General features: G+C 39.4%; 1 protein-coding gene across 1 annotated transcript in view; it reads right to left on the bottom strand.

Moving 5' to 3' along the window:
* The window catches only part of CERKL (CERK like autophagy regulator), a 270,516-nt gene that overhangs the window by 60,023 nt on the left and 194,874 nt on the right, over positions 1-15,619 (bottom strand). The window contains exon 5 of the mRNA XM_082262403.1: positions 6,908-7,050. Coding sequence (XP_082118529.1) covers positions 6,908-7,050 — 143 coding nt within the window. The remainder of the gene's footprint in view (positions 1-6,907; positions 7,051-15,619) is intronic.

The raw sequence follows: 15,619 nt of genomic DNA, 5'->3' as shown, positions 1-15,619 counted from the left end.
CAATTTCTACTGTAGACGGTCTCCATTTGTGCTTGCTGTAATATTTATAAGCATAAATGCATGTCCTTCTTTATATTTGCGTTATGTTTACCTATTTATTTTTGCCATCAATGCCTTTGTGGTGCCTGTCTCTAACTTAGCCTATTTGGCTGCTTAAATGGATTCCACAGCAACAAATGCCAATGGAAATAGCCAACAGAGTGGCTTCAGGACTCGCCATATGTTCAAGCATTAGTAATAAATGACTGCACAATATCCGAGCCAGTGTAGCTGTATACGCTACACAGCCCTAATGGAATACAAAATTATGATGTGTTCTTCTATTTATAAATGGCCATACCAACAAATTTATAAAATAGCTATGATAAAAAGGCAAATATAATTGTCCACTGTACTTAATTTTTAATTTTATGTCCTAATGTAACCTCTGTAGATGAATATTTTGTTATATGGCTTTGGACACACATGAGCTAGAAGAAAGCATGTAGCATGTGTTCCTGACATCCCTAGGACTGTGTTTAGATCTGGACTTAAAATTGATTCAGTCAGGAATTGCCATTTGTAAGTTCTTAATAACCTCCACCCTTAGGGGTTTACTTGTAACTGATTTATTTTTGTTATTGGAATCTCTCTATTATCAAATATGTAGCTGCCGTTGGGCGAATCTTGTTTGAAAATGATGGGTGACAAGTCTGAAAATAATGGATGAACCCTCTAAATGCTAGGTGCAAAGGGCAAATGTTCTTTCAAAATGGTACACAAAATTCTCCCATCACATTTAAAGTTACATAAGATTGCTAATCAACATCCATATACAACATAATAGAGAGATTCCAATACCAAACAAGATTCAAACGTCACATTTAAATTCAAACAAGATTTGCCCATCTGTCACATTATACACAATGACCATAATCTTATTCAATTTTCTGGTCTCCAGGACTCCATTTACTTCCAGGCTCGGTGTCGGTGACAATGGTTTCACTAGACATAAAAAGAGGGAAAACTTTCAAAAGGGACACAGGCTGAAATAAAGTGCTGACATGGGTTCTAGTTTTTCCCTTACTTTCCACATGGATTGGAGCATATCCTGTTATTCACTTCTAATCTCTATCAAAGCAGACTTGTCAGTCTAACATCATTCTGTAAGGTCTCTGTGAAGGATGACCTGTCTCCTTTCTAAGCTCAAAGCTGAGAACTGACATTCTTTTCAGGCTGCTGGAGAAGGGTACCAACCAGTGGTGGCTGGTGCTCCATGGGTCGGGGGGGGGCGTTAGACGGACCTGACCACGGACCACACCAGCTTCAGCCCGCACCACACATCATACCCCCCCCCCTGGTGGCCGGCTCACTCACCCTGTGCTGCCCCAGGACTGACATGTGGAGGCGGCTGCGACGGCTTCCCCCTCAGTCTCCTCCGTGTCTCCCTTGGTTGGTTGGGCTTCCACTGCGTGTCCTCCCTCCTCCTTCGCCAATAGGATGGCTTCTCCTTTCGTCCAATCGGGAAACGGGTCTCAGGACCTGCTTCCTGATTGGCCAGGAGGAGAATCTGTGTGACAATAGCGAATATTAATTCACTATTGTCACACAACAGGGTGGGCTCAGGGCGCAGTGCTGTGGGCTCAGGGAGCTCACCCTTTTTTGAGACCTATTAAAGCCTCTGGCTCAAATCACGTGCTTAAAAAAAAAAATCCCCCAATGGAATCCATGCATCTGGTGCCCTGCATGTACATTAGGGGGTCGGACGCATGGATGGTGGGGCGGCGCCCCTGCGCCCCTAATGGACAGGGCCACCACTGGTACAACATTCATTAACAAAGCCTTTCGGGTTTTTTTTTTTTTGAGATCCTGAAAAACCTTTGTTACACTACAGTTTATTGACTGTATGTTATCACTTCAAATCTGACAGGGAGAAAATAAAAAAAGTAATATTTGAGAAGTAAGGCTGCATTATAATAATCCAAGAGTGGAAATTTGGATCATTAGACCTGGTTCACAATGGTGCGATTTCAGATGCCACTCGGGTAATACTGAATTGCATGACAATGGAAATAACATTGCTTCCCGTGGTGCTTGTTCACATTAATGCAGAGCAGCTGTGAAGAGACTGTGGGGAAAGTTCCTGTGCTACTTTGGTGCAATGCAGTGTGTGATTTTGTGGTCCACAGACTTTAATGGAAACACATAGAAATCACATCAACATGGATTTTATGATGCATTTTGTGTGTGGTTTGTGCTGGTTATTAGGAGTAGACAACAGCCAGCCTCCTAACAACCAGTTAGTTATCCCTGCTGTCAACAGCAGGGATGAGTCATTGGTTGTGAAGGAGTCGGCACCTGCTAACGTCTTAATAATGATTAGTTATCCCTACTGTCAGTGGGGGATTCCCTGCTGATAATTGAATGTAAACAAAAGAGCAGACATAACTTTTTTCTTTTAAAAACAGTGCATGGGTCCCAGCTAATCCATAACAAGTCGGAAGGCCTCCTCAATCCATACCAGGCCGAAGGCCAGCTCCTTAACTGCTTCCCGACCAGCCGCCACAGATATACTTCGGCAGGCTGGCTCTCCTGCGCAAACTGCCGTACCCGTACGGTGGCTCTTGGGAGAGGGTCTCGAGCATATGCCCGCATGCTGGCGGCAGGTCCAGGGGCCGTGATGGCCGCCGGGAACCCGGCGATCACTGCAGGGACTGACAGAATGTGGTGTGGCGTTGTAAACACTGCACACCGCTCATCTGTCACTGACTGAAACAGGGCTCCTGTGTTCCTGTTATTTCGGAACACAGGAGCCCTGTTTCCATCCACCAAGTATGGCTCCCACACAGTTATAATCACCCCCTAGGGACACATTTAACCCTTTGATCGCCCCGGTGTTAACCCCTTCCCTGCCAGTGTCATTATTACAGTAACAGTGCATATTTTTAGCACGGATTACTGTAGTAATGTCACTGAACCCCCAAAAGTGTCATAAATGTCAGTTAGGTGTCCAATCTGTCCGCTGTAAAAATTGCCACCTTTTATAGTAAAAAAATAAATAAATAAAAATGACATAAATCTTTCCCCTAGTTTGTAGATGTGATAACTGTGGCGCAAACCAATCAAAATACACTTATTGGGATTTTGTTTACCAAAAATATGTAGCAGAATACAAATTGGCCAAAAATGATGAAACAATTAGATTCTTACATTTTTTTAATTGGGAATGTTATATAGCAGAAAGTGAAAAATACTGTTTTTTTTTCTAAATTGTCGCTCTATTTTTGTTTATAGCGCATGTTCAAAAAAATGCACAGGTGATCAAAGAAAGCCCTGTTTGTGGGGAAAAAAAGGATGGCAATTTTATTTGGGTACATTGGCGCACGATCGCGCAGTTGTCAGTTAAAGTAACGCAGAGCCGAATCACAAAAACTGGCTTGGTCATTAAAGGGGCAAATCCTTCCGGTCCAGAAGTGGTTAAAAACCGATGGGCCATCCCTGCTGCTGACAGCAGGGATGAGTGACTGGCTGTTAGGACACCAGCGGGTGTCGGCTACTTAACAAACAATGATTCCTCCCTGCTGACTGACAGCAGTAGCAACACACATTAAACAAAAACGTATCAAAACCGCACCAAGTCACACTGCCGCTGCACTACAAAATCACATTGAAAATCAGATCAAAATCTCACTGTACTAGTGTGAACCTAGCCTTAATCATGCTCAATTATGACATGATTTTTGAGATGGAGTTTTACAAACTAAAAGGTTATAAATACTGCACAAGTTCCACACAAATATGCATCTACAATATGTTAAGGCACAACAAATGTGGAGCTTAAAAACCGGTGTTATATTACCAATCAGCCATAACTTTACGACCACCCACCTAACAGCGAGTAGGCCTCCCTTTTGTTACCAAAACAGCTCTGACCCCTTGAGGCATGGATGCCACTAGACCTTTGAAGGTATGCGGTGGTATCTGACACCAAGCTATAAATACATATGCTTGTTGCTAAATCCCAGTCTGTTTCATAAATGGTACCTCATCCCTATTGGACTGCAATTACTCAAAAAGGGAGAACCAGATGGGACTTTAGCGGTACCAGATTAACTATTAAAAGAAAATGTTGTAAAATATACACCTTGACAAAGATTAAACATTACCATACATTACGAGTATATAACAACCAATGCATCAGTAAAGCTCTGCATCATATGAAGTTCTATCCATTAGGGTGTCATTCAGTTGGCAACAAGGGAACCTCAATATGTTTCAACTCATAAAGAGTCTTCATCAAGAGGAAAATGATATGTTGCATACTTCAAGATGCATTAATAAAAACAATAGAGGAATGCATGTCCAAGTGAGAGACTCCAGGTAGGAAACCAGATAGGATACAAGCTGACTCCGTAATGATGGTAAGGAATAATGACCTTATACAAATTGGTGACAGAGTCCAGGGCTCTAAGGATCTCCTCGATGGTAGCAACAGATCCAAAAAAGGATCCCGGTATTGGATCTGTTGTTACCATCAAGGCGATCCTTGGAGCCCATTTTTTTCTGCCCACTTTAATTTATTTTCTCCTGTCTTACATTCTGCTCTTTTGGTCATGTCCTTACACTCCTCCCTCCCAGCACTCTTTGTCTGCTCCTCTGCTACCTATCATTTCACAGTCAACTTCTCAAGTCCTCATCCAGTCCTTACTCTGTAGCAATTGTCCCAACTTTCTCTTCAGTCTGCATTGTGATATGTTGCAAAAACGAAGTAGGATGATAAAAGGAGTAGAATGAAAATCGTTGGGCATTAAGGTGCATTACAGCATATTCAGTTTGAATAGAATGCCTATCCTTGTCTATTTTACTGCCCAACTGTTATCAGAAGTCTATATGTTTCTCCAATACCTATTTGTAGCTTACTTCATATTTTCCTTTTGTGATAACAAATTTTTAGTCATCATATTCACAACTTATCAACCCGACCCTGAATGTGACCAGGCAAAAATTAGGTAGTATTCCAGAGTTACTGGGTTTCCCAGTATGGCAAACACCAACTAAAAACAAAAACACCATTAGGTAAGTTAGGAGATGTGTCCAATATTCAATCTTTGCTTTCATTACATTGTCTAGCGCATATGATCATCCAGCACATCGCTCATTGTTCAAAATATTTTTGCTACATTTTTTAACAATGTTTTTTTTTCCTTTTTCGGAGGAGTGGCTGCTAGCGACAACAAAAACAAAGCTTGATATTAACTAAAATATAATCCACTTAACGAGAAAGCTTTATATGGTTGCATTTATGATTATATAATAACAGATTCTTACACTTACAATAATCCTTTTTTCAGAATACAATATAAGTATTAAATATATTTGGCCTTCTAAAGGCATCTAAACACATTCTAGCTCTCGCAGCCTATTTATTTGAGATTGCTTAATACACTGGATAATTCCCATTAGTGTGAATTACCAATATATTAGCAACCGCCAAGAAAAATGCAGCTAAAAAACAAACTGACTCTACGGGTGGCTTCCACTTGAGCATTAGAATGCCAAGATAATGTCATATTCTTTATTTACACTAGGGGATAAATACTGATTATATTAATTCACTGCACACAGAAAAAAAAACAGTTATATTTGCTTTTTTCACTTTTTTAAAGAATTAAAGGGAATGTTATAATTTTATTTCCTGTAATAATTTTACTTAGATACACAATATTCACATATCTATCTATGACAGTTACAAAATGTGAGGGTCAAAAAAAATAAAAAACAAGTGGACACACCTGTCATCTGAAAACAGCCAGTTAATATACAGTAGTTTTTTTTTTAAGGTTTTTCACCTTAATGTATTCTATGCATAAAAGGTCAAAAAATCCTTCTGTGCCTGGTATCCCTCCCAGCCCTCACCCCCCCCCCCCATACTTAACTGAGGTCCATCACGATCCAGCGCTGTGCATGAGAGCAACAGCTCTCCCAGCTTTGTCCCTCCCCACAGGGCAGATCGATAGCAGGTGCTGCGGTCAATCAAACTCTGTGACGAGGGAGTGGGGGGCTGTTCACATGATTTGGACCAGAGCACAAAGCAAGGTCCATAAAGACATGGATGAGCGAGTTTGGGGTGGAGGAACTTGACTGGCCTGCGCAGAGTCCTGACCTTAACCCAATAGAACACCTTTGGGATGAAAAAGAGCGGATACTTTGAGCCAGGTCTTCTTGTCCAACATCAGTGCCTAACCTCACAAATGCACTTCTGGAAGAATGGTCAAACATTCCCATAGACACACTCCTAAACCTTGTGGACAGCCTTCCCAGAAGAGTTGAAGCTTGTTATAGTTGCAAAGGGTGGGCCAACTCAATATTGAACCCTACAGACTAAGACTGGGATGACATTAAAGTTCATGTACGTATAAAGGCAGGGGTCCCAATACTTTTGACAATATAGTGTATATTCTCTGTTGAATCTGTGCTCTCTTTGGGGTAGAATGTAAGGCCCAAACGTAATCTGCAACATCTATGGCAACTACCAGCTAGAAATCCATAAGATCATAGACCGAAGTACATACTGCGAACACACCATGGATTATTGAAAAAATGTTGGAATGTTTATTTAGATGATCATATAAGGTGCAATGTTTCAAAGTCACGCAGGACTATATGATGTGGTAGACAAAGGCATTCACCAAAGTCCTGCCCACTTTCTGGCAATCACGTACAAATTGAAGTTGCTTTAGGTAAAGTGAGAGAATATTAGATCAGTTAGCTTGAGTGTGACCTAACCAAAACAATAAACTCAGGGCATAGTTTAAGAACTTTGAACAGCATATTATATTTATATAAACATAGTGCACTATTAATTCAAGGAAGCATCAGGAGCAAATGCAATATTATTTGCATATAATATGGGGATTCTCACACTCACCTGCTGGTATTATTCCAAGTGGTAGTGTTGCTCTGACCGGACTGAAGTTGGCATTTATGTTTTTCCCAGCATCCATCTGGGCTCTGAGAAGAAGACCGTGAGCAACTTCGCTTACTGATCCATCGCCACCAACACAAACGATTCTGCAGAAAAGAGCATACAGTTATATTTATTTCCTCTGCAGTCTTTGTGGTTTACAGCTGGGATTAATAGAAGCAGAGAAAATGAAATATGAAGGACACATGTTGGCTAATTTGCATATATAAAATATTAGCAGTATCGCACAGCCACTTTGAAACAAGAATAAAACTGATCAGTTTAAAAAGTGCCAAACTTGGAGAAGTAGTGCCAGTATTTCACTCTAATAACTCTTTCATTCCTTCATACTTTCTGGTGATGTAAAGCCTGTTCCTCAATCTGTCTTCATAATATTCTGCTGCATTTCTATAAATTATGAAGAAGCGAGGATGCTAGAAATATTTTACATAAATAAAGACACCATTTAGAAGGGTGTTAATTATCATTAATATGCAAGGAAAATAATTACTATAATCCATTCCCAAGTAAAATATATTCCTTGATTGCTTCTTTAGTGAGTTTTTATTTACATACCATATTATAGGGAAACACCAGTCAGAGTAATCATAAACAGCAAACCTAAATACACTATATGGCCAAAAGTTTGTAGACCACCACACTTATATTAGCTTGTTGGACATCCAATTTTAAAACCACGGCCATTAATATGGAGTTGCCTCCCCCCTCACCTCCTTTCCAACTAAAACAGTCTACAATTTCCTTGGAAGGCTTTCCACAAGATTTTGCAGTGTGTGTATTATGTCCATTCTGCCAAAAGAACATTTGTGAGGTCAGATTCTGATGCTGAATGAGAAAACCTGGTTTGCAATTATCATTCCAGTTTATCCCGAAGGAGTTTAATATGATTAGGTCAGGGCTCTGTGCAGGTCACACCAAACTCATCAAACCATATCTTTATGGACATTGTTTTGTACAGCGGCACAGTCAAGCAGGGTTGGGCCTTACTGAAACTGTTGCAACAAGGTTCAAAGCGCACAATACTCCAAAATTGGTTTGTAAGCTGTAGCAATTACACTATCATTCACTAGAACCACAGGAACTCAAGAATTTGGAGGCGTTTTCACATACTTAGAACCATATACTGTACCTTTGGATTATGGGTATTTGGCATTTTTGGCAACCATACCAATTACAAATAAGTTACCAAAGCTCACAGAAGGTTTTTATCTAAGGCATTTTTGAAATGGAAGGATATAATCATGGAGCAGTGGAACCTGTTAAATCCTACATATTGTGCATTCAGAAAATAAAATACAACCCCAATTCCTAAAAAGTTGGGACATACATAAAAACAGAATGCAATGATGTGCAAATCTCATAAACTCATATTTTATTCACAATAGAAAATAGTTGTAATGTTTACAGGAAAAAATAGGTAATTTTAAAATTGATGGCAGCAAAACATCTAAAAAAATTTGAGACAGGGCCATGTTTACCATGGTGTAGCATCCCCTCTTCTTTTAATCATTCTCTGCCCACCCCAAGTGCAGGCCGGATGACGTACCTGTACTTCGCCTGGCACATGTGCACTGGTGCGCTCTTCCTGGGTCTACTGTGTCCATTGGAAACAGCAGATGCAGCTCCTGGTATGGCCGGGGGATCATTTGATTGTTATGCGATTGCATGATTCCAATGTAAACACAACTGTTATGAATGGGTTTCATTCATAACAGCTGTGCTTAGAATTGTAATGCTTTGATTGGCCCACAGCTACCACATGGTACCTGGGCCAAGCACAGCACCCTGTACTATTTGTATGGGTCTCTTGCCAAACTTGTTTTGAACCTTACTGGGTGCGATAATATTTTTTATTGTATGTTCCCTTCTGAAAGTGATCTGTGGTGCAGATGAAAGAGTGGAACCTAACTTTGGGTCCATTTTGAGAATATGCCAATGTTTTTTTTATAATTCTCGAGATGGACCTGTAGCCACTATTGAAATTAGTTATAAACCTGACACCATGTTGAGAGGAAACTCAACGTTTTCCCGAAACAACCAAAGCATTCTGAAACCTATCAAATGCCTCCTGAACCAAAGAATCAGGATACCCTTTTTGGTGAAATTTCTTCATCAGTTCCACACCCTGCTGGTCATAGTTCGCCCTCCTGGTGCAATGCCTCCGCAATAGTTGGAACTGCCCCGAGGGGATGTGTTTCACCACACGGGGCGATGGCAACTGGAGTAGTGGAGGTATGAGTTTCCACTTGTGGGTTTATAGTGATTCTTGGTGAAAATAGAATCACCATCATGTGACAGTTCCAGATCGAGAAATACTAATAAAACGGAATCAATCACATGGGTAAATTTGAGGCCTAGTGTGTTGTTATTGCAATGTGTAAGAAATGCTGAAAAATCCTCCTGGCTGCCACCCCAAATTAACAAAATGTCATCAATATATCGACCAAATAAAACAATATGCCTGACAAATGGGTAATGATTCCATATGTGGTTGCATTCCTAAAAACCCATAGTGATATTGGCATATGAGGGAGCAAAATTGCTTCCCATTGCCGTGTCATTTGTCTGGAGGTAAAACCTATCCTGAAAAACAAAGTAATTGTGCTCCAAACAAAATTTTGCAGCATCAACCAAAAATTGTGCTTGTCTATGGTTCATTTTGGGACCGCTGAAAAGATAGTGTTGAAGGGCTGTGAGTCCCACTATGTGTGGGATGGAAGTATATAAAGAGTACACATCGAATGAGGCCCAAAAATAACTATCCTCCCATTGGTATTATTTAAGTATATTAATAATGTGACCGGAATCCCTATGAAAGGAAGGCAACTGAGACACGATCAGTTGCAAAAAGAAATCAATGTGCTGTGACAATCCAGCCACAATGGTCTACTTGGAGGGTTCTCAACAGATTTTTGAATTTTTGGTAAATGATAGAACTACGGGAGCTGCACACAGATAGCAATAGGAAAGATTTATCTCTCTTGTCCAGCACCCCGTCCCTAAATGCTTCTTCAACTAGGGACTCCAATTGTACCTGGTAATCTGGTAATAGATCGTTGGAGATAATAACAGGTGTTACCATCGGAAAACAAGCGATAGCATTCCATAAGGTAATCCGCCCTGTTTTGTAAAACCAGGCTTCCACCTTTGTCAGCCTGTCTAATTAATGTCTCCATTGGACTGCAAATTTTTAAAAGCAAGCTTTTCTGAACTAGAAAGATTATTATGATATCTAGTTTTGGAGCTGCAGAGAGCTAGAAGATCATGATAGGTAGCTTGATAGTATGTTTCTATATAAGGTCCTTTTGAGGACACCGGAAAAAATGAGAACTTTGGTCAAAAACCCGTATGTACCACATTGGGAAAAAAGAAAAATTCTATGGGGCTGCCATTATCATTCCATCAAAATAGACAGAATATTGTCCCCATCAGCAGCACAACCAGCCTCAGGGTCCAAGCCCTTGGGCTCAGGGCTGTGTTTGCCCTAATAGGTACCTCACCCCAGTCCTTGGTATAAAATCTTTTGACCGTCAAGTTTCGAATAAATCTATTCAAATCATTGAACAGATTAAACTTATTTCGTCCTGTGGCGGGAGAAAAACTGAGCCATTTGGATAACAACTGATATTCATCTGGGTGAATGTATGGGAGGAGAGGTTATACATTTTAGTCCTACCCAATTCCCACCTCAAACCGTCTCTTCTTTCTTTTTTTTTTGATCTTGGTACTTCTTCCTCCCCATCTGCCTCTACAAGTTTTCTTATTTTTTTCACATGATTTATGGGAAATCTCTAAAAAATTATTATTCAAGGGCGATTGAGTTTGGTCAGAGTTAATGTTGTCATTGTGAGTACTGGGATGAGGTATCATTGATATTTTGGGCCGAGCCCCTTCTTTAGCAAAACTCTCTAGATCCGTGGTTAAGGGACTGTATCTATTGTGCAAGGGGACAGTGATCAAAGTTAGCATATTCGAGTTATTAGGAGATGTATGATCCTTGTCTGTAACAACCCTCCCCTCGCTGACCTGGGATGAGCAGTCCAAGTCATCAACGATGTTGGCATTCCTAAAGGTCAAAGCATCTGGCATAAGGTTAGGTATAGGAGTATGAGACTTATGGGATGCATATCCTGCTGTTATATGTTTGTTATGCGGTGTATGCTGATATGTCCCCTTGGTACTGGTAGATGTTTTATTTGCAGAGCTAATCACGTAAAAATGTATTACTTTTTTTCCTATTTGCCCTATTGTAAATATTCGGCTGATCCATATTCTATTTGTGTGATGATGGATATGTATCCTGATGTCTGGGATTGGCATGAACAGTGTTCGGAAGCCCCTTTCTATCAGAGAGTTTACAATTGAACACCCACCATGTTTTATAACCTTCTATGTCCCTTCCTAATTTTCCTATTTTAGATTGTATTAAATTATCCTCAAATCTCTTATTATTATTGTTGAGAACCCTGGATCAATTCTAAATAAAAAATGAAGTATCAAATTCTTTGATTTTTAATATTACTATTCTCAACTTTTTTAAGCGTGATGAGCAATTTGCGTTCCCTCTGCGTTATTAGCAATTTGATCCTTTTCAGAGTACAAAACTCAGAAACCAGATCTCATTCTTTTTTCAGGTCTGGTTCCAAGAAACTGCACTGTTTCTTGATCCTCAGACCCCTAGGTGTAATATTAAGTTCTATATACTTTTTTAGGAATGATAAATCCCACCATTGGGTACACTCTGATTCCATGGCATTCTGAAGTTGAAAGAAAGTTTTGCGCATATTGACCTCAAATTCCTGGAAATGTGGCAAACTGTTACTGTTGCTAGTGGCAAGAGAGCCATTAACAGGGGAAGACCCATCCCTTTGGCCATTATTCAGATTGGAACAAATGAGGTTAAGCCTCAATTTACGTTCTCCATCCATAACAAGAAAAAAAAAAGTTACCAAAAGTGGAAAATAAAAAAATCAAAGATGCATTTAAAATGAATACATGTATCACACTAAAAGCAGCCAATAGATCAGTGTCAAACAGGCACTCATAAAAACTGATATAAATAAATAACCAAACACATCGGTGCTGTATTAGTGGATCATAAAATTAAACAAACCCACCCGCAGCTGAGAGAAACATGCGGGGTACCAATTAGGTTCCACTGCACAGAAAAAGAAAACAACAAAACCTACAATGATGATACAGCCCAATGATGAATCATATACTTACTGGCTGTTACTTGTAGTCCCACATGATGAATGCAATCACAATAGATCAATTTTAAATTAACCTTATTTTTTTTATTAAAAATGTAAATTTTTTTCAGTTTAAACATTTGATATGTTTTCTGTTTTCTATTGTGAGGTGTTTATGGGTTTATGAGATTTGCAAATCATTGCATTCTGTTTTTATGTAGATTTTACACAACCAACTTTTTTGAAATCGGGGTTGTAGTACATAAGAAAACAATTCATCATATTCCAATTGTTTTGCAGAATGTGTCGTTTTCCCTAGGGTTCTGTGTGGAATCACAGAAACATAGGAAGAATATACAAACTCAAAGAATACATACGGTAGATAAGTTTAGAAGAGTATAAAAACTTTTTAACAGTAGGACCTGAACATTTCCATACATATCGCAAATCACTTTTAGGCAGGACAATCTTGGTGCAAGGTAATAGTAAAACTTCAAAACATTAGGGCATGTGTTAGGATAGGGTAAGTGTACATTTTTAGGTTTAGACTACAGGTTAGTAGTTAAAAGTGGAACCCTTTTTGTAGTTTTGGATAGAGAAGAGAACAGCTAGAACTTCTCTCAAATAACATTTTTACTTTATATTTATCAACAATAAAAAACAACTGGAAAACAAATTATGCATGCATAATTTTCAATGAATAACAATAAAATGTTAGCATTAAACAACAAAAAATCTATTTTTTTTAAAAACCAAAGCTTCTTAAAAAAAGAAAAAAAACACAGAATCAGCTCAAGATCAAGTCAATTACTGGTGTACCTGCGAAAAGCCCCAAAAATCATGTCTTTCAAACTGAGTAAATCACCGGCTGTCAGTAAAATTACTTTCTCGTTAGCAAACCATTCTACTTATGGTTTACATCGACCGACAATCTTTTCAATCAGCTTATCCGGAACTCTGAAATGAGTAATTGATTTTTCACTTTGACATGATAATGTAGAAATTAAGATGTTGATAAAATGTTTACTGTGTGTTTTCCACTGTAATGACTTCTTCTGTTCTGTTTTTTTTATTTTTGCTTTTTGTTTTTTTTATATATTTTTTATAACATTTGCTCTATTTTAAAGATTGCTGTTGATGTAACTCACAACTACAGAGGAGAAAATTTGTTTATCTAGGTCAGAACTTTCAGCAAATTGGACCAGTTTCTCTCTGGAAGCATTTGCTGTATAATGTTGCAGCTCCAATAAGAAAGCACTATGCATTTTATATTAGAAGAGCCTCTAAAAACGACAGGAACTTCCTAATAGGTCAATGATGTCATGCTCCATAACCCTCTAAAACGTCGGAATGGAATCTCCAATGGATCATGCAAGGTGACTGAAATCACCCAGGAGCTTGTGCTTCCTACATAGGGAATAAAGGAGGCTTCTGGGTATTCTGCATTTAATGAACTGGCACATGGTCCTTTAGATCATCTTTTAAAAGTTGACTAAAATGCCAGGTAAATCTAATAACTGTTCACAAACCATCAGCAGAGAATTTTCATTTTCTCGGTTTACATCAAAGTGACCTTCACAAACATGTAACAAAAACCATGGGTACTCACTTTTTCCTTGAGTGCCCCACCTGTATAGCATATCCTGGTATGTTTAAATATTTGTTATGTTTTCTATTTTCTATTGTGAATAAAATATGGGTTTATGAGATTTGCAAATCATTGCATTCTGTTTTTATGTAGATTTTACCCAGCATCCCAACTTTTTTGGAATTGGGGTTGTACAAAAAAGGAGTAAAGGCTCAGTTCTGGCAATTACGGTGTTGGCTTAGTTTTCTCTTTTCCGTCAAATGATGCAAAAATGTAAAAATCAAACTGAAAATGTGTTTTTCTCTATTACAGTTGAGAGTAACCTGACATGTAGCATACAAACGCCATAAGTTAGGTGCATATTATATTAATTTTAGTTAGAAATCCTGTAAAGGGAGCAGAACATGCAGCGAGTACATAGTTTGCACCTAATAATCTGCCTGTGATTGAAGACCTTCTCTGAAATGTAATGAATTTATAGCATTCAGCCAACACAGTAAACATTAACCACTTAAGCCCTGGAAGATTTTACCCCCATTCCGACCAGGGGGTATTTTGCGATTCGGCACTGCGTGACTTTAACGGACAATTGCGCGGTCGTGTGACGCTGTACCTAAACGAATTTGGCGTCCTTTTTTTCCCACAAACAGAGCTTTCTTTTGGTGGTATTTGATCACCTGTGCGATTTTTTGATCACGCGCTATAAACAAAAAAAGAGCGTCAATTTTGCAAAAATAGCAATATTTTTCACATTTTTTTATATGAAATTCCCCCCCAAAAAAATGTAAAAATCAAAATTTTTTAACATTTTCGGCCAATTTGTTTTATGCTACCTATGTTTGGTAAAAAAAAAAAAATCGCAAAAAGCGTATTTTGATAGGTTTGCGCAAAAGTTATCGCGTTTACTAACAAAGGGAAAGATTTTTGTCATTTTTGTTGTTTTTTTTTTAACGCGTAATGGCGGCGATCTGCGATTTTTTTTGCGGTACTGCGACATTGCGGCGGACAGATCGGACCCTTGACTGACATTTTTGACACTTTTGGGGTTACCAGTGACATTTCTACAGTAATCAGTGCTATATATATGCACTGTTACTGTAAAAATACACTGGTAGTGAAGGGGTTAACTTTATTTGGGAGGGAGGGGCTGTGTGTGTCCCTAGGGGCGTGCTTTCTACTGTGATTGGCTGTGGCTTGAGCTGTAAGGACACTGATCAACGGATCTACATAGTAGATCCATGTGATCAGTGTCTTTACAGCGAGGAGAATGACAGGTCGCTTGTTTTTTTAGAATCATATTTATCTAGGTGGATGCAGCATTGGTCCAATGCTGCATCTGTCCCCCTGTCAGCTCTAAGGTGGAGACCCAAATGATCACAAACCACTGATCACTCAGTTCTCAATGCTCCCTGACCAGAGAGCTGGTGACAATCAGTCACCGCTCTCTGCCTCCCCCCGTGTTCACTGGAGTGCTGGGCTGTGGAGGGGTTAGGGTGGCTGGCTCAGGCTCTCAGTGGCTCACTGAGCCAAGCACTGGTCCCAGGTCCTGGGTGGATCCTGATCATATGGTCATGATCTTTCCTGCCCTGGACCGGCTCTGTGATGTCAGCTGACAGCGGGCTTCAGCCGTCTGTCAACTGAAAACAGATCACATGAGTGCAGAATGAATTGCACCCCTGTGATCCAAAGGACAACTACTGTCAATGGAGCGTTGGTTGTACTTCTTTTAATGTGGTGGCTAGTTTTCTTGTTTAGGCTTTCTTTGTTCTGTTTGTTTCTGTTAATCTATCCAGTAGGTCTGTTTTTCAACAGAACAAGCTCTCCTGCAATTTTTTTAAGGATTTGGAAAATAAAAAACAGTTGACAGGGGTGCTT

This window comes from Pelophylax lessonae (genome assembly GCF_965119305.1).
Source record: "Pelophylax lessonae genome assembly, chromosome: 6".
Lineage (NCBI taxonomy): Eukaryota > Metazoa > Chordata > Amphibia > Anura > Ranidae > Pelophylax > Pelophylax lessonae.
This window is presented reverse-complemented; position numbering and strand designations above follow the sequence as displayed.